The sequence below is a fragment of the Rhinolophus hipposideros genome (assembly GCF_964194185.1).
Source record: "Rhinolophus hipposideros genome assembly, chromosome: 6".
Lineage (NCBI taxonomy): Eukaryota > Metazoa > Chordata > Mammalia > Chiroptera > Rhinolophidae > Rhinolophus > Rhinolophus hipposideros.
In genome coordinates, this window is record NC_138052.1 from 70,737,357 (window position 1) to 70,764,615 (window position 27,259).

Consider the following 27,259-nt stretch of genomic DNA (forward strand, 5'->3'; position numbering starts at 1 on the left):
AGGTGGGTGATTTCAAGGTGTGGCCAGAGTTGAGAACCACAGCTATCTCTACTAAGAGTATCACTACTGGTCTTAGGTAAGAGAAAAATAATGAATTTCACAGGATCTATTACCAACTTCTAAATAACTGGAATGGCAAGTGCTATAAGCTTTTATCTTTTACAAAACATCAGAAATACTTTAGAATACTTGTTTCCCAACATCATTTTGTTTAAGCAGAAAATGTAGGCTGCCTTCCAATTATAAAAAGTATTCACTGACTCAGAATAGTTAGATACAACGAGGAAAGTCATGAGAGATGCTCAGAGTTTTCACAGTATCTACTACTTGTGCCAAACTTTCATTACTTCATAATGGATTTTATAAAACTAAATGAGATTTTACAAAACCTATAAACTAAAGGTTAGTTAGTAATAATAATAATATCAGATGACATTTATCAAGTACTTACTGTGCCAGACACCATGCTGTCTCTTATATGTATTTTATTATTTAATCCTGACATCAACCCTGAGAAATGAGTATTATTAAACCTATTTTAAGCTTCTTAGTATTTACTGCTTACTATTTAACATGCAAGCAGAACAACTCTGAGAAAAACATATTGGTAGCTCTATTTTACAGATGAGGAAACTGAGGCTCAGAAAAGTTTGGTAATTGGTTGAGGTCTCATATCTAATTAGCAATAGAACCAGGACTGGAGCCCAGCACTAGATGACCCAAAGGTCCTTGCTCTTAACCAAAATGATGTATTTTCTTTTAATTTTTAAACTTACCCTAAGGGCATCAGAGGGACAAGGTGCAAGCTCTTTCTCATTCAGGATTTTGACCATTGTGGGAATTCAAAATATTGGCACAAGTGGGAGATTTGAAATACAAAGGAAATTTGGAGTTTGGGTAGAGTATACCAACATAGAGAAACAGTTTAGTTAAGAGCATGGATCCTGGACTCAGGTTGCCTGGGTTTGAATTGCAGCTCTGTTGTTTACTGGCTGTGTGGCATTGGACAGCTTAGCTTACATAACTTTACCATGTCAGTTTTGTAGTAATACTTGCTTTATAAAGTTGGTATGGGGATTAAGTGAATTCATTATCTGCAAAGTGCTATGCCTCAGAGCACTGCCCAGCATATTGTAAAAATTGTAATTGTTAAATAAATTTGAGTGTAGATTAAATTCAGTATATACATGCGAAGTTGTTTTTTTTAGAGGGCTTTTGCATGGCTCATATTCTATTGTCCCAAGAAATAGTTTCAAGAAATCCTTTGACCCATGGCAAAACAATTCATGTATTTTAACAACACAGGAGTTATTTGGCTAGTTTTAAAGTTAAAATACTGCCTTTGAAATGTTTAAATTAAGGCCAAATACCTCTCTTGTTAGAGCCTACAAAATGATAAGAATATATTAAATAGGCAAAAAAATCTCAGATAAAACAGTAAGAATAGGATAGTTTTAGTGTAGGGAACAGTTCCACCATTTTAAACCTTTGTGTCCTTTAGCAAGGTACTTATCCTTTCTGTGATTCAGTAATCCTAATGCCACCTAATTGGGGTACATGTTATTATTACCCACCATTTGAGAGATGAGGAAATGAGGGTTTAATAACTTGGCCAAATTCACTGAGCAAGGAGATGACAGCCTGGATAGTGGTCAGGTTAATCTCTGCGCTCAAGTCCAACACACCGGAGATCTCACAATCCACTAGACAGATGAGAAAACTGAGGCCAGGAAAAGGGGAGTGAATTACCCAGGGCCATGTAGCTGGTCGGGCACAGTGATGCTTAATTAGAAAATGTGGTTTAACGAAATGATACAAAGTTCAGTTCTCTGAAGCAACTCACTTTTGATAAACCAAACACCATCGAGAGCCCCCAAGTTGGGACTTTCAATTAAACATTGTCCTGTGTTTATGCTTTACAGGTGAGGTCCATGTGGAAGGACAGGAACATTTTTACATGGAAACGCAAACTATCTTGGCTATCCCAAAAGCAGAAGATAAAGAAATGGTGTTACACCTTGGAATGCAGTATCCAACTCATGTACAGGTAACAAGGTATTTTTGGAAAATGAGACTCCACGTGACTATGTGACGTGAGGCCCTTACAACCAGGCATTCTGCTCTAGGGGCCTGTGGACTCCTCACACTCCCACGCCTCAAACTTGCTGCCCACTTGACATTAGCTAAAGTCCAGAATGAAGAAAATGGGGTAAATGTTTCACTAAGAAGCTAGACCTTTCAAAGAGATCTGAAATTTTTGCTGCCTTCCAATATACAGGGCAAAGTTTATCGTTCCCTTATAACAATTGATAGTGTAAAACTTAATCTCAGGGGAGGTCAAAACCTTAGTATTGTATTACATTTACATTTCCCTTTGTGGTTCATTCATCTGCATTGCTTTTCTTTTTCTTTCTTTCTTTTCTTTTTTATTAGTTTCAGGTGTATAAAGCAATGTAATCACTAGATATTTACACCCCTCACAAAGTGATAACCCTCCTCCTCCAATCTATTACCTCTCTGACATCATATATGGCTGTTACAGTTTCATTGACTGTTCCCTATGCTGTACTCTATATCCCGTGGATTGCTTTTCGGTATGAATGTTGTATTGGTGGTACACCAATTCATGTATTGGTGGTACACGTATATTTAAATTTCTCTTTGTGGTTCATTTGTGTTGCTTCTCTATATGAATGTTTTCATGTATTGGTTGTGCATATGTAAAGTGATTGCATTTCCAAGACATTTCAGCCCGGCATAGTAGCATGTGAGTTACAGTCCTGTTCCAGTGGTTGAGATGTAAGGCATTGCCATCCCCAGGCAAGTAAAGAAAATCCTCTGACATTCCTTTCTTCTGAAATGTGGAGTTGTAGGTCCTAGAAGAGTACCAGACACAGGAGAGTACTTAAACAATTACCCTGGGAGGAGGCATAATGACAGCATCACTGAAGGGAAAAGCTGGGGGCTTCCTGGTGGAGCACAGTGAGTTGGTACCTTACGGTCCTAAGACAGTGGATAGGTTCGATGGGAGGATGAAGTTACCTGCTGCCACTCAAGGCAAAATGAAAGGGTAGGGGACTGACGCGTTTCTGGGATTTGGCTGCGGCCTCCACAGTTGCAAGTTTTGAAGTGGACAAAGGAGTGAGGAGATAATGGGCTTTGTCCCCAAGCAGCTACATGGTCTTCTACTAGTCACTGGGCAGCAATATCTTTTTCTGTAAATTGAGGAAGGTGACAAATATCACCTGTGAGGTCTCTTTTAGTAGACACTATCTGGCTCTGGGCTCCAAAGGGATAACGTGTATGTGTCAATGTCATCCTTGCTGTCTACCACGAATACCTGTTAGGGTACAATCAGTCAGCTCCGTGACAGAAGGCATTTCCCAGGGGTACTAGGACACTGCGTACTCATAGCCCACAGGAACCTGAGGCAGTATCAAAACCAGGCCCAATAAAGGATTTGAATAGACATTTCTCCAACGGTCTATGAATGACTAATATGCACATGAAAAGATGTTCAGCATCATTAGTTACTAGGGAAATGCAAATCAAAATCACAAAAATACCACTTCATGTACACTAGAATATATAATCAAAGGACAGACAATAACAAGTGTTGGCAAAGATGTGGAGAAATTAGAACTGCCATACATTGGTGATGGGGATGAAAAATGGCACAGTCACTTTGGAAAACAGTTTGGCATTTTCTCAGGATGTTAAAAATAGAGTGACCACATAACCCAGCAATCCCTTGACTAGGTATCTATCTACCCAAGAGAAATGAAAACATATGACCACAGAAAAACTTCTACACAAGTGTTCATAGCAGCACTGTTCACAATATCCAAAATTGGGAACAATGCAAATGTTCATCAACTAATAAATGGATTTTTTAAAAAGTGATATTGCTATACAATGGAATATTATTCAGCCATTAAAGATGGAGTACTGTTATATGCTACAACATAGGTGAACTTTGAAAACACAATGCTGAGTGAAAGAAGCCAGTCACAAAAGACCACATATTGTATTATTCACTTACATAAAATGTTTAGAACAGGCTAATGAATAGACACGGAAAGCAGATTAGTGGTTCCTAGTAGTGAGGGTGTTGGGGAAGTTGAAGTTGGGAGAGATTAGGAGTGACTGTTTAACAGATTTAAGATTTCTTTGAGGATGCTTAAAATGTTCTAAAATTAGATTGTGATGATGGTTGCGTCGTTCTGTAATGTAATGTTGTATTTGTTGAATTACTGAATTTCTCTTGTTAAACAGAGGGGAAGTACATGAGTGAAGAAATATACTATTAAATTGCACTTATGTGGCTTCGGGGACTTTCCTCTTGCAGGAATTTGTGGCGACAGCACTAAACGTCCCAAGAAGTAGAATCGCCTGCCACATGAGACGAGCTGGAGGAGCATTTGGGGGGAAATCAAGCAAGCCCGCATTGCTAGCTGCTATCACTGCTGTGGCCGCCAACAAGTAAGAGTCGCAGCGACAGCTATTGATATCAGAAGTCCTAGCAGGGCAGATACCATCCACACCCTTCCAGCCTTGCAACCCAGCTTTCATTCCATAGGCCATAGCCTTTCATTTCCAAAGGGTATGTATGGTTAGCATGTGGGTGAAATGACATTGGACCTGGAGCCAGAGGACCTATGTTCAAGTCCTGCTCTCCCCACTCGTTCATGAGGTCACGTTAGGCAAGTCACCTCAGTTTACTCACCTGTAAAGTGGGGAAAATAATATCTACCTGTTTCACAAGATAGCTGTGTGGAATGAATGTAATCACTGTAAATTTTGACTCATTGCACATACATAACTATGTATTACTTTTTTGTGAACTGCATTGACTTTCACTCTTTAAAATGTTTGTTTTAAATCATTAAAATAAATCAAGCATGAGATGGCTGAGTGGAGGGATGGTCAAAGCTCCAAACTTACAAGAGACATGTTTTTTCATGAAATAGACCAGGGTCTGCTGGTGCCTGGGAATGTTTACTTAGTCTCTGTATCATCCGGATGTAATAACCGGACATAAGAATAGCCACGACTTTTGTGAACCTCTATATACCAAAGTTCATTAAGTATGTTCAGGAAAAACTTAACTTATCCCAGTCTATAGCTGCAAAAAGAAAACTGTGAATATCTTAGTTGTGTGGCACTTCCAATGATAAAAAAAAGATTGTCCTAAAGTACAGGCGTGTAGTTACTGGAAGCATTCCCTTAGAAGCCAGAGGAGCCTTTAATGGGCATTTTATGAAAGCGGAGTCTGAATGCAGGGGGGTTAAGCTGAATGGGGCATTGGCTTTCAACCCTTTCAGCCTTAACTTTCCCATTATGGCAAGTATTTAATGCCCCCTTTAATACCCGAATTGATAAATTGATAATAATATAACCTGATACAGATAATTGCAAAATATTCATCCAATGCCTTAATGTAATGTATAAAGGAAATAAAAGTAACTTATAACCAAATAATGTATCATTTCAATAATTAAATTCTCAGATATGACTAAACTAGAATGATAATAGTAATAGGTGTTTGTTTGTTTGTTTGTTTGTTTTTACATTTTAATGCCCTCACAGCAACCACTACGTGGTTTAAGTTATGTTACTGCCCCCACTGAAAACCACTAACCTAGATTATCTCCAGACGCCTTTCATCATCTCTATGTTTCTACAACTTTCTGAAGCATCCAGCATATTAACAATTGTTTCCTATAGGACTGGCCGCCCAATCCGGTTTATTCTAGAGCGTGGGGATGACATGCTGATAACTGCTGGCCGTCACCCACTCCTCGGAAAATACAAAGTGAGTGAAAGCAAAATTTTCAGGAATCTGCCTAAAACATTTTTCAGCGATAACTAGCCAATAGTAAAGACAATTACTAAATTCCACACCAATTGAAAGGGATATTTGGATGCTACCTAAAACTAATCAGAACTTGCTGTTGAAATCATGGTCAACTTAGTCACCATCTTCAGTGTTCCTCTGGTGACTGTCACATCGATCATGTGTGGGTGTGGATTGGCAACTGTGATCAGATGTGTTTGTGTACAACATGGTCTGCTTTTAAAGGACAGTTTAAAAAATTGTTTTACTTGTTATATCACTTTTCAGGTTGGATTCATGAACAATGGTGTGATCAAATCTGCTGATGTTGAATATTATGTCAATGGTGGATGCACTCCTGATGAATCTGAGTTGGTAAATGAGAAATACAACTTTCTGTGGGTCATCCTTAGCTGTATGTGCCACCCTTTATCTGCAGAAATATTTGTCTTATAAATTAGATAGATTCTGTGAAAGAGTCAAGTTAGAGATAAAATGAGAATATGTGGTTTTGAATATTTGCTAACTAAGAAGTTTTGTTTTCTTTGCTTTAATTCAGGTGATAGAGCTCATTGTGCTGAGATCTGAAAATGCGTATTCTATTCCTAATTTCCGGTGCCGGGGTAGGGCTTGCAAAACAAATTTGCCATCCAACACTGCCTTCCGAGGATTTGGCTTTCCCCAGAGTACGGTGGTAGTTGAAGCTTATATAACTGCTGTGGCATCTCAGTGCAACTTATCTCCTGAAGAGGTAAGTGATCAGTCAGAGCCCCCTAACAAAATTCTGACATCATTTGGTTCAAATATACACAGAGTACCTACGTATGGCCTTATATCAGCTTCTAAGTAGATTTAAAGAAATAAAATATATTGTCTATCTATCAGTTAGCTTTTGCTGGGTAACTAGTCAATTATAAAACTTAGTGTATTAAAACAACAAATAGTATTGCTTCCGACTCTGCAATTTAGCTGCTGGGTAGCTCTTCAGTCTGGGTGATAATTGTTGGTAACGTTACATAGATTTCAAGTGTACAATTGTATAAAACATTATCTATGTCTTGCATTGTGTGTTCACCATCCAGAGTCAGTTCTCTTTCCATCACATATATTAGACCCCGTTACCCTTTTCTAGAGCTCTTCTCCCCTCCTACCCCCTATAACGCATAAACTATTGTCTATGTCTATGAGTTTTGGTTTCTTCATTTGTTTGTCTTGTTCTTTTATTGTTTTCAGTTTTGTATACCACATATCAGAGAAATCATATGGTTCTCTATTTTTTCTGTCTGACTTATTTGGCTTAGCATTATAATCTCAAGATCCATCCATGTTGTCATAAATGGTACTATTTCATCATTTCTTGCCACTGAATAGTATTCCATTGTGTATATATACCACAACTTCTTTATCCATTCATCTATTGGAAGACATTTCAGTTGTTTCCATGCCTTGGCCACTGTAAATAAAGCTGCAATGAATATTGGAGCACACGTGTCTTTATGTATAAATGTTTTCAGATTTTTTGTGTAGATACCCAGGAGAGGGATTTCTGGGTCATATGGTAATTCAATTCTTAATTTTTTGAGAAATCTCCACACTGCTTTCCAAAGCAGCTGCACCAATCTGCATTCCCACCAACAGTGTATGAGGGTTCGTTTTTCTCCACAGCCTCTCCAACACTTGTTACTATTTGTCTTGTTGATGATAGCCATTCTAACAGGGGTGAGGTGATATCTCATTGTGGTTTTTATTTGCATTTCTCTGATGATTAGTGATGTTGAGCATTTTTTCATATGTCTATTTGCCATTTGTATGTCCTCTTTGGAGAAATGTCTCTTCAGGTCCTCTGCCTATTTTTCAACTAGGTTGTTTGTTTTTTGTTGTTGTTGAGTTGGATGAGTTCCTTGTATATTTTGGATATTAGCCCTTTATCAGAGGCGTTGTTTGCAAACATCTTTTCCCATTCAGTTGGTTGCCTCTTTATTTTGTCGATGGTTTCTTTTGCTGTGCAGAAGCTTTTAAGTTTCATATAGCCCCATTCGTTTATTTTAGCTTTTACTTCCCTTGCCTTTGGAGTCAAATTCTTAAAATGTTCGTTGAACCTGAGGTCCATAAGTTTAGTACCTATGTTTTCTTCTATGCAGTTTATTGTTTCAGATCTTAAGCTTAGTATTTTGATCCACTTTGAATTACTTTTGATACATGGTGACAGAAAGTAGTCCAGTTTCATTCTTTTGCACGTGGCTTTCCAATTCTCGCAGCACCATTTATTGAAGAAGCTGTCTTTTCTCCATTGCATGTTTTTGGCTTCTTTGTCAAAAATTATCTGTCCATATTCATGTGGTTTTTTTCTGACTTTTCAATTCTATTCCATTGGTCTGTGTCTGTTTTTCTACCAATACCATGCTGTTTTAATTATTGTTTAATTATTGTTTAAAATTACTGTAGTACAAGCTAACGTCAGGGAGTGTGATACCTCCAGCATTGTTCTTTTTTCTTAGGATTGCTTTGGCTCTTCAGGGTCTTTTGTGGTTCCCTACAAATCTGATGATTTTTTTTTCTGTTTCTTTAAAAAATGCTATTGAGATTTTGATGGGAATTGCATTAAATCTTTATATTGCTTTGGGTAATATGGCCATTTTTATCTATGTTGATTCTTCCAATCCATGAGCACGCAATGTCTTTCCGTTTCTTTGTGTCTTCTTCAATTTCTTTTAAAAATGTCATAGTTTTCAGCATATAGGTCTTTCACATCCTCAGTTAAATTTATTCCAAGGTATTCTATTCTTTTTGTTGCAATTGCAAAAGGAATTTATTTTTATTTGTTTTTCTGAGATTTTATTATTAGTATATAGGAATGCAATGGACAGTCGTACGTTGATTTATAAATTTCCCTCTTAAAACTGGTCTTGCTGCATCCCAAAAATTTCGGTAGATGTATTTTCATTCTCATTTGTTTCTATATATCTTTTGATCTCTCCTCTTATTTCTTCTTTGACAAGCTTGTTCTTTATAAGTATGTTGTTTAATCTCCTCATGTTTGTGTTTTTTCCTCTTTTCGTTTTGCAGTGGATATCCAATTTCAAAGCCTTGTGATCAGAGAATACGTTTGGTATGATTTCAATCTTTTAAATTTGCTGAGGCTAGTTTTATGTCCCAATAAATGGTCTATCCTTGAGAATGTTCCGTGTAAACTAGAAAAAAATGTGTAGTCTGATGTTCTAGGATAAAGTGCTCTATAAATGTCAATTATAAAAAAATGAAAAAGAACTGTCAATTATGTACATTTCATCTAACGTGTCATTTAGGGATGACCTTTCTTTATTTTCTGTTTGGATGATCTATCCATAGCTGTCAATGATGTATTTAAGTCCCCTAGTATAATTGTGTTTTGGTCAATTTCTCCCTTTAGTTCTGTTAGTAGTTGCTTGGTATCTTTCGGTGCTCCCTGATTGGGGGCATAAATATTGATGACTGTTATGTCTTCTTATTGTATAGTCCCCTTTATCATTATGAAATGTCCATGTTTGTCTCTTGTTACCTTTTTTATCCTGAAGTCTGTTTCATCTGATATCAGTGTAGCTACACGTGATTTTCTCTGGATACCATTTGCTTGGAGTGTCAATTTCCACCCTTTCACTTTGAGTCTATGCTTGTCCTTGTAGCTGAGATGTGTCTCTTGTAGGCAGCATGTGGTTGGGTTTAGATTTTTTATCCAGTCTGCTACTCTGTGCCTTTTTATTGGTGAGTTCAGTCCATTTCTATTCAGGGTGATTATTGATATCTGAGGATTTCCTGTCATTCTGTCTTTGGTTTTCTGGTAAGACTGTGTTTCCATTGTTTCTTTGCTTTCTTGTTGTTGTCTATTATTTCTGTGTGGTAGTATTCTGTGATTTTTCCCTCTGTTTCTTTTTTTATTACGTTATATATTTCAGTTCTGAATTTTTTTTGAGTGGTTACCCTTAAGTTTATGTAAAAAGAAGTTTCATATTTAGCTTATCCCATTTTCTTCAGCGAGCTTACTTTCTCCATTCCCATATTCCAGTTCAGGCCTTTACTCTCCCCCCTTTTATGCTTTGGTTGTCACAAATTATCCCTATTTATGCTGGTCGAATAGCTTCCTTTAGTATTTCTTGTAGTGCAGGTTGTGTGTTAGAAAATTCCCTCAGCTTCTGTATGTCTGCAAAGGACTCTATTCCTCCTATGTATCTAATGGATATGTTTGCTGGATATGTTATTCTTGGCTCATAATTTCTCTCTTTCAATAGTTTAAATATTTGAATCCACTCCTTGCTGGCTTGTAGAGTTTCTGCTGAAAAATCTGATGATAATCTAATGTGCTTTCCCATATAGTTTACCGCCTTCTTTTCCCTGGCTGCCTTGACGATTCTTTCTTTGTCTTTGATTTTTGACACCTTTAATACAATGTGCCTTGGAGAAGGCCTGTTGGGGTTGAGGTAATTAAGTGTTCTATTTGCTTCTTAGATTCGAGGATCCAGTTCTTTCCAGGAGTTTAGGAAGTTCTCATCAACTATTTGTCTCTGTTCCCTTCTCTCTTTCTTCTTCTTCTGGCATGCCCATTATTTTTATGTTGCTCTTTCTGATGGGGTCAGAAAGTTCTTGTAGAGTTCTTTCAAGTCTCAACTCTCTTTCTTCTTTCATCCATGTCATTTCTAGATTTCTATCTTCAATGTCACTGATTCTTTCCTTCTCCTGGTTAACTCTACTACCTAAACTGGCTATTTCATTCTTCATTTCTTTTACTGAGTACTTAATCTCCAGAAATTCTATTTGGTTCTTTATTTAAAATTTCAATCTCTTTGCTAAAATGTTCATTTTGTTCTTCGATTGTGTTTCTGAGTTCATTAAACTGCCTGTCTGTGCTTTCTTGCATCTCGTTGAGTTTTTTTCAGAACTACAATCTTGAATTCTCTGTCATTTAAGTCATATACTTCCATGTCTTTAAGTTCATTTTCTGGAGACTTTTCATTTTCTTTCTGAGCTGTCTTGTGACCTTGGTTATTCATGGCTATTAATGATTTATTATTTCTCTTTCTAAACTTCTACAGGAGTCAGTTCTGCAACAGGTTGATAGAGGCCTTTATTTTGTTTTCCAGTAGGTATTGGTAGAATGTTTTATTTTCTCTTTGACTGCAGTCTTTTATTCTCTCTCAGGCTGTAGTGTTATGTTTTCTCTGCACTATTCTGGCTTCTAACACAATGGTGGGATTCCCTGGAAGGCGGGCTTCTCCTCTGTTAACAGTTCTCCTGGGTCATAGGGCACCGTGTCCCTGTGGGGATGCAGAGAGATGCTAAAGTTCCAAAGATCTTTCTACATGAGGTTCAGAGCCTGTGTGTTTCAGCAGCTCTCTTTACTCCTGCAGGGATCCACTCAGATAGCTGGGGACTAGGGCGGGGTGGGTTGTGAGAGGTAGCCCGGAGCAATGGCAGGGACCACCACCAGCCAGTCTGCTTCTATGGCTCCCTCCCCTTTGTGGGAAATAGTTGGGCTGCGGACCACAGTTCTCAGAACTGCAAATATTCTGTAGTTTTGATCTGACACTGCTACTGTTCCACTTCTAGCATTGGCAAATGGGGGCAGGGTGAACTCTGGGAGGGAAGGGAGGGTGAGGCTAAGTCTCAGTTCTAAGACTTCTTTTCTCTGCTCAGCAGTGAGGGCTTAAACCATCATGTTCAGCCTTCTTCCCTCATTCTTTGCTCTGATGTCTCTGCTGTGAGCATTGGGTTCAGCTGTGTAATATACTGCCCCCTCCTCCTTGTGGGTCATAATCGGAGACCTAGTAGTCCCAGTTCTGCCCTATCTTGCAGCTGCGGTAGTTCCGGGATGCAGCAAGCTTGCAGCACTGAGCTAGGTCTGCGTCCTGGGCCCGCATGGCCCTATCTCTGCACTTCTCCATTCCCTCCTCCCATGCACGTGCCATTTGCCCACCTTTAGGTGAATTCAGTAGTCAGCCTCTTTGTCTTGCCTGTCTGCTGTACAGGGAGAGCTTTGTGGAGTTATTTCTGTTTAATTTGTTGTAAATTCCAGGGGATATTTCCAGAGGCTCACCTCACGCCGCCATTTTTATAACATCTCACAAGCACTTTTCAAGTCTTTGCCTGTATTACCTATGTGTTGTTCCATTGGCTAAAGCAAGTCACATGGCCAATCCCAGAGACAGTGTGAAACCACTCAAAGGCATGAATAGAGAAGGTGGCATTATTACAGCCATTTATGTAAACATTCTACTGTAGTTCAGATTTGAGAAACTAATTTGAGGACAGTTAAGAATAATGAAACATTACGTAAGAGTAAAAGAAGTTTGAGTCAGAAGAATTTTGTCTCACCACTAACAAATCTTGTCACAGGGCTCCTAATAGTACCTACTATGTTTCAGGAATACTGTAAACTTCATTGAGATCATGCACTTAGCCTATATCCTATATCCTATATAGGATATAGCCTATATCCTATATCCACTTTCTGTGTAGAACACAGAAAGTGTTCAATAGTAGCTTCTATCATTATGATTATTGTTATTATCATTCTGTTTATATATTTACATTTGCATTTACATATTTATAGCCATTTAAGTAGCTGGTTTTTTTTTTTTCCAGAAAGACTTTCTTCATGTCAGGTGAATAACAAAACACATCTTCCCATATAGAATAAGCATATATCTTTGAAATCCTTTTTATTTTCTTGTCTTTCAGGTTAGAGAAATAAACATGTATAAGAGAATTAGTAAAACAGCCTTTAAGGAGATGTTTAACCCAGAGCCCTTGCGAAGATGCTGGAAAGAATGTCTGGAGAAATCTTCATTCTATGCTAGGAAACAGGCCGCCGAGGAATTTAACAAAAAGAATTACTGGAAGAAAAAGGGGCTCTCCGTGATCCCCATGAAATATACCATTGGGATGCCCCAGACCTACTATAATCAGGTGAGGTTGGTAGAAATGTTTTTATACCAAAAACCCTTCTCCACACGACTAGCTATCTGAAAAAGGCAATCATGAGCAACTACGTATGGTCCCCACTCAGGACAAAGAAGAAACTAGGACAGTTTCCTATAGCAGGAAACAAAGTGGATTTAGGCAAGAAATTGGGGACGATGGGTATCCTCAAGGAAGACCTGGTGTGACGCACTATCTGAGCCCTCAGAAAGCAATCAACTGATAAAGTCCAGCTCAAGGGGATCTGGTCTTGGGCAGCGCTCCAAACATGAGTATTGAGGTATGAGGTCAAATTTCAAGTTCATGAAAGAATAGGGGGAAGCAAGAGGATCCCTTTCTCACTTTCCTAATTTCTTAATGATGGCAGTAGGGTCATTTGAAGACAGAGCTTTCAAAAACACATGAGAACAGGCAGAGCTTCCCCATTCACACAGAAATCCAGAGTTACCATGTTGAGGTTCCATGACTGTTGTGCCTTCTGTTTAGATTCACCTTAAACAGTTTTTTGTGGGTTCTGTTACTGATTCTGCCTTTTATTTTATGATTATTATTATTATTATTATTATTATTATTGCTTCTATTTCCATCAATCTCTGAAATGTCCCCAAAAAGAAATCTTTGCCAAGGAAAAAATATAGACCTCCTCACGGTGTGGATGAGGGATGCCCAAGCTGTCTCTTATCAAAATTACATTCTGCCACAAGCTTCCTCAGAGTCCACTGACAAGGTAGCAAGCAAAATGAGAAGGAGGGGGGGAAGGCCACGAGCACTGCACACTTGGAACAGATGTTCAGTCTTCCCCCAGGGAGTACTCCTGAAACAAGAATAACAAACAGACTCCCTTAGAAGGGGAAAAAAATTTTTTTTGTGAACTCTAAGTGGTTGCTTAAATTATTTAATTTAATGTTATTTAACCATGTATAACCGCAAAGCAAAAATAAGCTTCTCATAGCTCTTATGCCTTTATAAAATACAAACAAATTTGGAAATTGAACAAAATAGTACTATAAGTGCCAGTAATATTCAAAACAGTAATGTTAATTTAATGTGGTAGATGATGTCGCTTTTCTAAAACTAAATATTCACAAAGTGATGGTGGTTCTGGCTGCTGATGCACTTCAAGTCATTTTGAAGTCTTTATGCTAAATGTTTGTGTGGGGTGTGATGACTCACCGTCCCACCTTTTGTCTCTAATATGCCCCATCAATTAAAGTAGTCCTACTTGGTGCTTATACAATCATCAACATAAAATCTAACATGGGCTCTGAAAGCATGTGGCAATACCCTTTGATACATGGTCATCCATTACTCTTGTTAAATTGCCGTGAGATGGAAGCACAAAGTTTAAAAGTTCCTACAGGGAACTTGATGGTCCTGAGCCTACAGTCTCAGACCAGGAGACTGGCTTAGCTAAATTAGTTGATATTTTGAACGTGTGGTAGCAAGGACACTAGCATATCCTTGTATCAACATGGGGATAGAGGTCCCAAGGGAGTAGATGCAGGAGGCTGGGGAACATACGGGAGCATATGATGAGGACTTCTCTAAAGAAAAATTCTAAGAACGAGCAGAACCCCCTGACATAGCCCAGCCTCCCCCCTTCATCCCTCCTTGGTCCGGTTCCTGGAGCCACATGGCCAACCCCACAGAGGGACAACAGCAGCTAGTTTGAAGGTGGCAGCACAGCATGGGTGTGGAGATGCTGGGCTCAAGTTAGGTGTTGTGGGTTCCATTCCGACTTTACCATGAACTAGGCTCTGGGTTTGGCCAAGCATTTTCCTCTCTAGGCTTCTATTCCCCCACATGCAAAGTGAAGAATTTGAATTAAATCGATGGATGACAAACTTGGCCAATCATCAAAACACCTGAGAGCTTAAAACAAAAAATGGGCATCTGGGCTCCACCTCCAACCATCTGATGAATTGGATTTCCCAAAATTTGGCCATATCACACCCCCACCATAATTCTAAAGGTCAGAAGTATTTGGAAACTATTAAAACAGCCGAACTTCTCCCCGCTCTTCTAGTATCCAGTGAAAGTTTTGCCAGGTTCCACTTACTTTAAAATTAATCTTTACATGCAGAGAGGAAAGACTAATAAAATATCGTACAGGTTGGTGCTTTGGAGAGGCAGCTTCCAAGGCAACCACACAAGTCCTCCAGGTGGGCAGGAGATGGTGGGAGTAGAGATGAGCCACCATTCACCTACCTACAGTGCTGGTTTTCAAGTCTGGAGGATTTTGAAAGGGATTGTCCATCGCCACCAACCATAGCGTTCTTCTCCAATATAAACAATGAGAGATTGGCCCAATGAAGCAGACCATTCACTTGGCAGCCTCAGCTAAACTCACAGCAACATTTGGCCACATCAGTTTCCAAACTGGTAATATAATTATTCCCCACCAGGCTGCCGCTCTAGTCCACATCTATCTTGATGGTTCTGTCTTGGTGACTCATGGTGGCTGTGAATTTGGACAAGGCCTCTACACCAAAATGATACAGGTGAGATAAGTACCCATTTTCCCTACGGTGGAAGACTATACCCCTGTACAGTCAGTTTAACAGCTTTTTTCTTGTTGAGCAAGAGAAATACTGTCACACTAAATGCACAGGTCAATTACAAGACTCACTTTGATATCAGACACACAAGACTGCAGGGGGCTGATGGAAGTGGGGTGTTCAAATTGAGGAAATATGTTGTAGTATACTTTCTGCATACTAAAGAACCAAGTCCATAGGTCCTCTGAAACATATGATTCAAATTTTCAAAGATAAAATACTTTTCAGCTTTATGGCAACTGCTCAAAGCACTATGGTATTAATTCACATCTTCATTCGAAATGAAAGCATTCAATAGGATGAGAAATTATGTTCTTAGAATTCAGTCTCCTTAGGAACTCCACGTGATTGGCTGTTATGTGTGCTAATTCACAGAAGTCATTGAAAGAGCAAGAGATTGTTTGCAGTAGGAAATTTTCTCTTCTAATATTAAATAAGAATTTGTTGAATATGGAATTTGAATAAAAAAATGTGGGTAGGTGGGGGCAAAGCTTTTCTGTCAATGAGAAATATAGAGAAGACATTTTCTTTAAGGAAATAATACTATTTAGTAGTGTGTTTGGAATTAGGAACTCACAAAAATCCACAGGGCTTTCTTTGAACAGATCTTGCTTCTTTACAACAATACCCTTATGCGTGCAAAATGTCGCACGAAGGAAACACAATATGTTAAATGTCTATACACCACATAAGAAGATGAAGACAAAACAATAAGACTGTATGTATCTTCTAGCTTGAAGGGACTTCCAACTTGCCTGTATGTATATCATACTATACTAGATGTCTCAGAGTGACCATACTGTCACGTGGCTTCTATGAAACTGGTGCAAGTGCAAGAAGATTCTTCTATGAAAGCACAAGAAGATGCTTCAGTTGGCAACATAGCTGTGGAAAGCAGTGTATCTTTTATGGTGCCATTTAAAATCTTCAAACTTATAACCTACATATAAGACCCAAGATGCTATCTTAAATGCTTGTTCCTATAAGATAGCCAAGTTTGATACTCAGTTCAAAAAAGAATTTTAAAGTTTTCGATTGGAGAGCAAGGGAGGTTTAGAGTCAGTGAAATAAATAATGGTTTTCTTCTGCTTCTGGCAGGTGGCTAGTCGAGAGCTGAACATCCCCTCATCGTATATACACCAGTATGAAACGAGCACAATCACAGTCCCCAATGCTCTCCTCACAGCGGCATCAGTGGGGACAGACATCAACGGAAAGGCCGTGCAGGTGACTTTCCTTCCATTTCTCAGTCACCCAGGGACAATGCTGGAAGGATCCTTGTCCAGCCCCTTCTTTTATGGAAGATGAAACTGAGGCCAGGAGAGGTCAAGTGGCTAGTTCTAGGTCACTGTGCTAATTACTGGCAGAGCAGAGACTCCAAATGTTTGGAGCTCCCTCTGTGGCCTTCTTCTGCCCTCCCCTTGCATAAAATCTACCTATAATTTTTCTAATCACTCTAAGATGACTAAAAATCCCTTGATCACTTTTATTTGCAGAAAATAATCCATTTCAATTATTGAAATGTCCAGTTCAAAATTCCAAAATGCACTTCAAAGTACAGTGTCTCTGCTACTTCCCTGCTTGGACCTGCAAGTAGAAAGCAGGTGGAGAGTCTTCTCTCCATCTCTCCCTGTACTTTCTCCCCTCTCCCCACCCAGCTTCCTAGCCTACATTTCATTAATAAATAATAAATCATAAATCATTAAATAATGAGAGAGAGAGAAGAAGGAAGGAAGGAAGGAAAGAAGGAAGGAAGGAAGGAAGAAAGGAAGGAAGGAAGGAAGGAAGGAAGGAAGGAAGGAAGGAAGGAAGGAAGGAAAGAAAGAAAGAAAGAAAGAAAGAAAGAAAGAAAGAAAGAAAGAAAGAAAGAAAGAAAGAAAGAAAGAAAGAAAGAAAGAAAGAAAGAAAGAAAAGAGAAAACGAAACATAGTGACAGGTGTTATGAATCAAAGTAAAGGAAGTTATGAAAAGAGAAAGTGCAAGAATTGGAGCTGCCCTCTTAGGCAGCAGGGAAACCAGGCCAGGCCCTGATTGGTCATCCGTGAGCCTGGTCCTGAATGCAGCAAGGAAAGAAGCCATGTAGGTACTTGGGAGCAGAGGGAGCTTGCTTCCTGTGCTTAAGGAGCTGCAGGGAAGTGAGGGTAGCTGGAGCAGAAAGAGCAAAGGAGAGTGAGGTGGGGGAAGAGGTAAGAGATAGCTGGGGATGAGGTTTGGGTGTAAATGCTCATTGTTAAAGCTGGGTAAAGGGTTTAAGGGGGAATTGTACTATCCTCTCTACCTTTGTGTATTTTGAAATTTTCTATAATGCAAAGGAAACTGGACAAATTAATATCTGGCATTTGGAGCTTCAATAGGGGGAGGCGACCCTACAAGGAATGTAAATGAGAGAATTCTCCACACAAAGAAAGCAGTTCAGGACGTCACAAAAGAATTACACATGTTCTCTGCAATACCTCACTTTCTTAAAGGGAAACTTACCTCAGGAGAGTGTCAGACTGTTGTGTGTAAAGCTGTGCACAGGAGTATTGTGGTCAGGGCACGATAAGGAGAAGAAAATCTGATATTTGGACAGGCAGGAACTGTGCTACTTGGGTTTTCCTTGGACGTGGCCTTCTTTTGGAAGGCATCCATTTGTAATGGGGTCAGTGATTGAAAACTGACTGTACCAGCAAAGATAGATTTATGAACACTGGGGTCTCGCTAATGCATGAGAAGCCAGAGACCATATCCCAAAAAGGGGATGACAGAACAGAAGGAACAGATATGAAGAGAGGGCATGAGGAGTATTCTAAGGCTGCGATAAATAAGTCAGGGCACACATACAAACAGATTTGTATTTGAATTCAGAGAGGAAGAAAGCTCGGGCCCACAGACACCCAGGGGTTGGCAGGTATAATCTCAGGAGATCAAGATTTCACAACAATAATTGAAATGGAAATTTAATTGAATTTCTCATTTCAATTAAAACAAGCACTTTTTGTATCATCAGCATGACTGTTTTTTAAGTGGAGTACTGCCATGAAATCTCTTTGCCTACATTTGGGACCAAGAAGTATATTTTGTATCAAGGCAACAAGGGCAAGACTTTATACGTGAATGATGTTTTCTTGAAGAGCAGATGATGGCAAGATATAAATGCACATGAAACTCTAATAGCAATTTAAATAAGAAGAGTGCAGAGAAAATTGATCCATTAGCTTATACGCAATAGGCACGGTGAACTCCAAAGTGTGTGTGCCACAGCGATCAAGACATTGTCCGTATTCCAAGCAGCAGTTTAGCTCCAGAAAACATGAATGATGATTAATGTTGTTATTTTGGTGTTCATTGATACATAGATTGGTCTACACACTTTATTTTTTTTTTGCTTTATCGCTGTTAAAGAGCTATAACTCTAAGAAGACTCAGCCTAGATTTATGTCAGCAGGTACTTAAACCACATTATAATAAACATAATTTTAACACTGCAGGATCCACAGGAATACTTGTTTCTTTCAAAGGTGTTCCATGTATTACTCAAGTTTAAGAAACTCTGCCTTGAAGACTGGGACGCAGATTCTTCAACAGAACATCGAATTGATTGACATTTGACATTTGAATTGATTTTTGACTATTTAACATTTTGCTATTCCCCGTGGCTTTTATATCCTATGCCATTTGAAATATTTATTTTTAGAATGCCTGCCAAATTCTCATGGCCCGTCTTCAACCAATCATCAGGAAAAACCCTCAGGGAAGATGGGAGGACTGGGTGAGTGTTCCCCTTATCATCCCCACCAGGAAAAGGCAAGTACATCCTGTTGGGTACATGCCCAAAGTGCATGGGCTGGCTGGTGGTGTCCATTCAGGAAACGAAGTATTTATTAACATGTACTTCTGCTTTTCCAGAAGAGTGAAAGCGATGTCAGTGTTCATTGACACTTGCCTTTATCTCACAGCCCAATTTCTCACAGAGCCTGGTAACAGCATTGGCTCGAAAGTAAAAACATACTGGCGTTGCTGCCCCAGTTCTGTCACAAGTTCCTGTGGGATGAGTTCCTCCTCTGTGTGTCAGAGCCTTGGTCACCAGAGCAATGGAGATAATAGCAGTCCTAATAGCAAAAGATTACTCTGTTTTTAATAATTATTCCAATCATCACTAGTATTATTATTCCCAGCCCTACCCAGTTTGCTCCAGCTGGAAAGCTGACACACTATATATACTGAGACAGCCAATCGAATTCTTTGGGAAAAAGCAGGTTAAAAATGCACACACATATATGCACACACATACGTATGTATTCATATGTGTGTGTATATGTATATACATATACACCTTCCTGTGTACGTGCCTATGCACATAAGTACATGAATATGGCCTAGCCCCCTCCCTAATTTAAAAAGCAAAAAGGGTGAAAAAATAATAACGTTTACACGGTGCAACTCCAAAAACTAGAGGGTCCCAGAGCACAGCTAGCAGCTGCCTTTAAGCACCTCCCTTGAAAAGCATGACCTATGGCTTTTACAAGGTGTATTGTGCTCGAGATGAATGTGGCTGCAATGAGCAAACAAGAGGAGGCAAGCTCAGCGTGAAATTTTTCATTACTTTTCCTAAACTTATATTTCTTTGTAACCAATCATGCCTTCCAGATTGCAAAAGCCTTCCAAGAATCCATCAGCCTGTCAGCCACTGGATATTTCAAGTAAAGGACGTTTTCACCTTGGTTTAGAATCATACTTGGGCAGAGATGGTGTGCGCTCATCAATCTGAACGGATGCATGGAGCGCACTGGAGCGCTGCTGTGCCCTGTGTTAAACCTTCAGTCATGGGTCCTGGGGGTGGGGACGGAGATCCGGGGGTGGGGGGGCCAGGGACTCCTTGGGGCCACAGCTGTTTACCAACCAGGAGGGACACACATCTGACCCATCCCAGTAACTGTATGCTGGAGAGTAGGGCTCAGACACTAGTGGACCTTCTCCCCATGTCCACAGTGGTACTCTTGCCTCTCTGATCACCACAGTCCCCCTCACAGAAGGGGAGACAGGCCTTCAGCCAGGGGTAGGAGCTCTGTTCATCCCCAGGACCCAGAGCACCACAGGTGATCAGACCACTGGTGGGGAAGTGCCTTTACTTTCCCTCCTGATTTCTCTTCTCAGAGGCTACCAGACAAATATGGACTGGGAGAAGGAGGAAGGTCATGCTATTCCGTATTTTACTTACGGAGTTTCCTGTTCTGAGGTTGAAGTCGACTGTCTGACTGGGGCTCACAAGGTAAAGAGCGACACTGGTGTTCTCCATCTTCATAGTGTGAACATGAGCATGGATGAGTTTTCTATGCTGGAAACAATACCCGCCCTGATCCTGCTGGTGGAAGAACCAGGGACAGGGAGTAAAGATCTATTTTAAATCAATAATATTAACATTTTCCCTGCTATATTTTCTCTTGGCACAGCTCCTTAGGACTGACATCTTCATAGATGCTGCTTTCAGCATAAATCCAGCCGTGGACATTGGGCAGGTGCGTGATACCCGACCACCCAAAAGGGACTTTCAGTCAATTCCATTGAGAATATTATTTCCCAGAGTTCTCCAAATTGCATTTATACCTGCTGCAAGTATTCTGCAATGTGTGTTATATTACACACAAAAAAAATTGGTTAAAAATTGACAGAAAATTCAAGAGAAAGCAAACAATGGTTGTCTTTGCGTGGCAGGTATATGTGTGAGTGATCCTGCTTTATAATTCTCCATGCCTTCTACTTAATTAATGTAAAATTAATTAACGTTTATAATTAGGTAATATTATATAAATACATAATAAAATTACATTAGTATTAAAAAAATTTTTCTGCTATTTTTCAATTTATTGCAGTGACATTTGTTAGTAGAGTTACATAGATTTCAGGTGTACAATTCTGTATTACATCATCTATAAATCACATTGTGTGTTCACCACCCAGAGTCAGTTCTCCTTCTATCACCATATATTTGGTCCCCCTTACCCTCATCTACCACCCCGCAACCACCCCTTACCCTCTGGTAACCACTAAACTATTGTCTGTGTCTATGAGTTTTTGTTTCTCATTTGTTTGTCTTGTTCTTTTGTTGTTTTGGGTTTATATACCACATATCAGTGAAATCATACGGTTCTCTGCTTTTTCTGTCTGACTTATTTCGTTTAGCATTATACTCTAAAGACCCATCCATGTTGTCACAAATGTTCCTATATCATCTTTTCTTACTGCTGAATAGTATTCCATTGTGTATATATACCACAACTTCTTTATCCATTCATCTATCGAAGGACATTTTGGTTGTTTCCATGTCTTGGCCACCGTAAACAAAGCTGCAATGAAAATTGGAGCACATGTGTCTTTATGAATAAATGTTTTCAGATTCTTTGGGTAGATACCCAGGAGAGGGATTGCTGAGTCATATGGTAATTCTATTCGTAATTTTTTGAGGAACCTCCACACTGCCTTCCATAGTGGCTGCACCAGTCTGCATTCCCACCAACAGTGGATGAGGGTTCCTTTTTCTCCACAGCCTCTCCAACATTTATCTTGTTGATGATAGCCATTCTGACTGGGGTAAGGTGATATCTCATTGTGGATTTTATTTGCATTTCGCTGATGATTAGCGATGTTGAGCATTTTTTCATATGTCTATTTGCCATTTGTATGTCCTCTTTGGAGAAATGTCTCTTCAGGTCGTCTGCCCATTTTTCAATTGGGTTGTTTGTTTTTTTGTTGTTGAGCTTCATGAGTTCCTTGTATATTTTGGATATTAGCCACTTATCAGAGGCAATATTTGCAAAAATTTTCTCCCATTCAGTTGGTTGCCTCTTTATTTTGTCGATGGTTTCTTTTGCTGTGCAGAAGCTTTTAAGTTTCATATAGTCCCATGCGTTTATTTTAGCTTTTACTTCCATTGCCTTTGGAGTCAAATTCATAAAATGCTCTTTGAACCCAAGGTCCATAAGTTTAGTACCTATGTTTTCTTCTATGCAGTTTATTGTGTCACATCTTATGCTTAAGTCTTTGATCTGTTTTGAATTAATTTTGGTACATGGTGACAGATAACAGTACAGTTTCATGCTTTTGCACGTGGCTATCCAATTCTCCCAGCACCATTTATTGAAGAGGCTGTCTTTCCTCCATTGTATGTTTTTAGCTTCTTTGTCAAAAATTATCTTTCCATATTTGTGTGGTTTTATTTCTGGGTTCTCATTCTATTCCATTAGTCTGTGTCTCTGTTTTTCTGCCAATACCATGCTGTTTTGATTATTGTAGCCCTCTAGTACAAGCTAAAGTCAGGCAGTGTGATACCTCCAGTATAGTTCTTTTTTTTTTTTTTTAAGATTGCTTTGGCTATTCGGGGTGTTTTGTGGTTCCAAACAAATCTGATGATGTTTTGTTCTATTTCCTTACAAAATGCCATTGGGATTTTGATGGGGATTGCATTAAATCTGTATATTGCTTTGGGTAGTATGGCCATTTTAACTATGTTGATTCTTCCAATCCATGGGCAAGAAATGTCTTTCCATTTCTTTGTGTTTTCTTCAATTACTTTCCAAAATGTCTTATAGTTTTCAGCGTATAAGTCCTTCACATCCTTGGTTAAGTTTATCCCTAGGTATTTTATTCTTTTTGCTGCAATTGCAAAGGGAATTGTTTTTTGTATTTCTTTTTCTGAGATTTCATTGTTAGTATATAGGAATGCAATGGACTTTTGTACGTTGATTTTTTAGCCAGCAACTTTACTGTATTCTTTGATTATTTCTAATAGCTTTTTGGTGGAGTCTTTAGGGTTTTCTATATATACCATATTGTCATCTGCAAAGAGTGATATTTTAACTTCTTCATTCCCAATTTGGATGACTTTTATTTCTTTCTCTTGCCTGATGGCTCTGGCAAGGACTTCCAACACTATGTTGAAAAGCAGAGGTGATAGGGGACAGCCCTGTCGTGTTCCTGAACGTAGAGCAAAGGGCTTCAGTTTTTCACCATTAATTATGAGATTAGCTGAGGGCTTGTCATAGATGGCCTTTATTATGTTAAGGTGTTTTCCTTCTATACTTATTTTATTAAGTGTTTTAATCATAAATAGATGTTGTATCTTGTCAAATGCTTTTTCTGTATCAACTGATATAATCATATTATTTTTGTCCTTTATTTTGTTTATGTGATGTATCACATTGATGGATTTGCGGATGTTGAACTATCCTTGTGTCCCGGGGATGAACCCCACTTAGTCGTGGTGAATAATCTTTTTATTGCATTGTTGTATTTGATTTGCTAGAATTTTGTTTAGGATTTTTGCATCAGTATTCTTCAAAGATATTCATCTGTAGTTTTCTTTTTTTGTGCAGTCCTTACCAGGTTTTGGTATCAGGATAATGTTGGCCACATAAAATGACTTAGGGAGTACTGTCTCTTCTTCAATTTTTTGGAAGAGTTTGAGCAGGATTGGTATTAGATCCTCTTTGAAGGTTTGGTAGAATTCACTAGTGAAGCCATCTGGTCCTGGACTTTTGCTTTTGGGATGGTTTTGGATGACTGATTCATTTCTTTTCTGGTGATCGGTCTGTTTAGATTTTCCAGTTCTTCATGGTTCAGACTTAGAAGGCTATATGTTTCTAAGATCTTGTCCATTTCTTCTTGGTTATCGAATTTGGTGGCATGTAGTCCTTCATAGTATTCTTGGATCATCCTTTGTATTTCTGTGGTGTCCATGATAACTTCCCCTTTTTCATTTCTGATTTTGTTAATTAGTGTCTTCTCTCTTCTTATCTTAGTGAGTCTAGCCAAGGGTTTCTCAATTTTGTTAATCTTTTCAAAGAACCACCTCTTTGTCACATTAATTTTTTCTATTGTCTTTTTGTTCTCTATTTCATTTAGTTCTGCTCTGATTTTTGTTATTTCCTTTCTTCTGCTGACCTTGGGTTTCACTTGTTCTTCTTTTTCTAGTTCTTTCAGGTGTAACATGAGGTTATTTACTTGGGATTTTTTCTTGTTTCTAGAGATAGGCCTGTAATGATATAAATTTCCCTCTTAAAACTGCTTTCACTGCATCCCAAAATTTTGGTAGAATGTATTTTCATTGTCATTTGTTTCTATGTATCTTTTCATCTCTCCTCTAATTTCTTCTTTGACCCAGTCTTTCTTTAAAAGTATGTTGTTTAATCTCCATGTATTTGTGTTCTTTCCTGCTTTCTTTTTGCAGTTGATATCCAATTTCAAAGCCCTGTTACCAGGGAATATGCTTGGTATGATTTCAATCTTCTGAAATTTGCTGAGGCTGATTTTATGTCCCAATACATGGTCTATCCTTGAGAATGTTCCATGTACACTCAAAAAGAATGTATAGTCTGATGTTTTAGGATGAAGTGCTCTATATATGTCAATTATGTCCATTTCACCTAATGTGTCATTTAGGGCTGCTATTTCGTTATTTATTTTCTGTTTGGATGATCTATCCATAGCTGTCTATGATGTATTTAAGTCCCCTAGTATAATTGTGTTTTGGTCAATTTCTCCCTTTAGTTCTGTTAGTAGTTGCTTGGTATATTTCGGTGCTGTCTGATTGGGGGCATAAATATTGATGACTGTTATGTCTTCTTGTTGTATAGTCCCCTTTACCATTATGAAATGTCCATCTTTGTCTCTTGTTACCTTTTTCACCCTGAAGTCTGTTTCATCTGATATCATTATGGCTACACCTGATTTTCTCTGGGTACCATTTGCTTGGTGTGTCAATTTCCACCCTTTCACTTTGAGTCTATGCTTGTCCTTATAGCTGAGATGTGTCTCTTGGAGACAGCATATGGTTGGGTTTAGTTTTTTGATCCAATCTGCTACTCTGTGCCTTTTTATTGGTGAGTTCAGTCCATTTACATTTAGGTTGATTATTGATATGTGAAGGTTTCCTATCATTCTGTCTTTAGTTTTCTGGTAAGGCCGTGTCTCCATTGTTTCTTTGCCTTTTTCTTGTTGTCTACTATTTCTGTGTGGTGGTATTCTATGATGTTTCCCTAAGTTTCTTCTTTTATTACAGTATATATTTCAGTTCTGGATTTTTTCGTGAGTGGTTACCCTTAAGTTTATGTAAAAGAAAGTTTGATACTTAGAGTATTCCATTTTCTTCAGCATGCTTACTTTCTCCATTCCCATATTCCGGTTCAGGCCTTTACTCTCCCCCTTATCATGTTTCGGTTGCCACAAATTGTCCCTGTTGATGGTGGTCGAATAGCCTCCTTTAGTATTTCTTATAGTGCAGGACATGTATTAGAAAATTCCCTCAGCTTCTGTATGTCTGAAAAGGTCTTTATTCCTCCTTAAGGATTCTTTCTTTGTCCATGATTTTAGACAGCTTCAACACAATGTGCCTTGGAGAAGGCCTGTTGGGATTGAGGTAGTTAGGTGTTCTATTTGCTTCTTGGATTTGAGGATCCAGTTCTGTCCACAAGTTTGGGAAGTTCTCATCAATAATTTGTTTGAATATATTTTTTGTTCCCTTCTCTCTTTCTTCTCCTTCTGGTATGCCCATTATTCTTATATTGCTCTTTCTGATGGAGTCAGAAAGTTCTTGTAGAGTTCTTTCATTTCTTTTAAGTCTCAAGTCTCTTTCTTCTTCCATCTGTGTAATTTCCAGGTTTCTATCTTTGATGTCTCTGATTCTTTGCTCCATCTGTTCAACTCTACTACCTATGCTGGTTATTTCATTCTTAATTTATTCTATTTAGTTCTTAATCTCCAGAAATTCCATATGGTTCTTTTTCAAAATTTCAATCTCTTTCGTAAAATTCTCATGTTGTTCTTTGATTGTGTTTCTGAGTTCATTAAACTGCCTTTCTGTGTTTTCTTGCATCTCGTTGAGTTTTTCAGAACTGCAATCTTGAACTCTCTGTCATTTACATCACATATTTCCATATCTTTAAGTTCCTTTTCTGGAGACTTTTCACTTTCTTTCTGAGCTGTCTTATTGCCTTGGTTATTCATGGCAATTACTGATTTATTATTTCTCTTTCTAGACATCTACAGGAGTGGCTTCTGCAACAGGTTGATAGGAAGAGGTCTTTCTTTTGTTTTCCAGTACATGTTGGTAGAATGTTTTATTTTCTCTCTGACTGCAGCCTTTTTTTTTCCTCTTTCACACGGTAGTGTGAAATGTTTTCTCTGCACTATTGCAGCTTCTCACACAATGGGTGTGATTCCCTGGAGACCGGTTTCTCCTCTGTTAATAGTTCGCCTGGGTCACAGGGCACAGTGTCCATGTGGGTATGCGGAGAGCTTCTGAAGTTCCAAAGCTCTTCCTGTACCAGATTCAGAGCCTATATGTTTCAGCAGTTCTGTTTACTCCTGCAGGGATCCACCCAGATAGGTGGGGCCAGGGGCGGGGTGAGTAGTGAAAGGTAGCCCAGAGCAATAGCTGCGACCACCACCACAGCCAGACCTGCTTCCACAGCTCCCTCCCCTTTGCTGGAATTAGTTGGGCTGGGAATCTGTGTCTGCAGTCCACAGTTCTCAGAACAGCAAATATTCTGTTCTTTTCATGTGACACTGCTACTGTTCTGCTTCTAGCACCGGACAGGTGGGGGCGGGGCAAGCTCTGGGAGGGTAGGGAGGGGTCAGCTAGTCTCAGTGCCTAAGCCTTCAGTTCTCTGCTCAGCAAGGAGGGCTTAACCCACTGTTTTCAGCCTTCTTCCCTCAGTCTTTTCTCAGAGGTCTCTTCCATGAGCGTTGGGTTCAGCCTTGTTACATGCTGTCCCTCCGCCCTGTGGGCCATAAGCAGAGCCCTAGCAGTCCGAGTTCCCTCTCCCGCAGCCGTGGTAGTTCCTGGATGCAGCTAGCTCGGAGCACTAGGTCTGTGTCCTGCGCCCACAGGACTCCATCTCCGTACTTCTCCCTTCACTCCTTACCCACTCACGCGATT

General features: G+C 39.1%; 1 protein-coding gene across 1 annotated transcript in view; it reads left to right on the forward strand.

Moving 5' to 3' along the window:
* Positions 1 to 27,259, forward strand: part of LOC308498560 (aldehyde oxidase 4-like) — a gene marked incomplete at its 5' end in the record, with an annotated part of 96,312 nt that overhangs the window by 61,952 nt on the left and 7,101 nt on the right. The window contains 12 exon segments of the mRNA XM_081050782.1: positions 1,923 to 2,047; positions 4,349 to 4,482; positions 5,728 to 5,815; positions 6,125 to 6,211; positions 6,396 to 6,587; positions 12,548 to 12,775; positions 15,193 to 15,288; positions 16,444 to 16,572; positions 19,022 to 19,096; positions 19,975 to 20,027; positions 20,482 to 20,596; positions 20,778 to 20,843. Of these exon segments, the coding sequence (XP_080906908.1) occupies positions 1,923 to 2,047; positions 4,349 to 4,482; positions 5,728 to 5,815; positions 6,125 to 6,211; positions 6,396 to 6,587; positions 12,548 to 12,775; positions 15,193 to 15,288; positions 16,444 to 16,572; positions 19,022 to 19,096; positions 19,975 to 20,027; positions 20,482 to 20,596; positions 20,778 to 20,843 (1,388 nt within the window).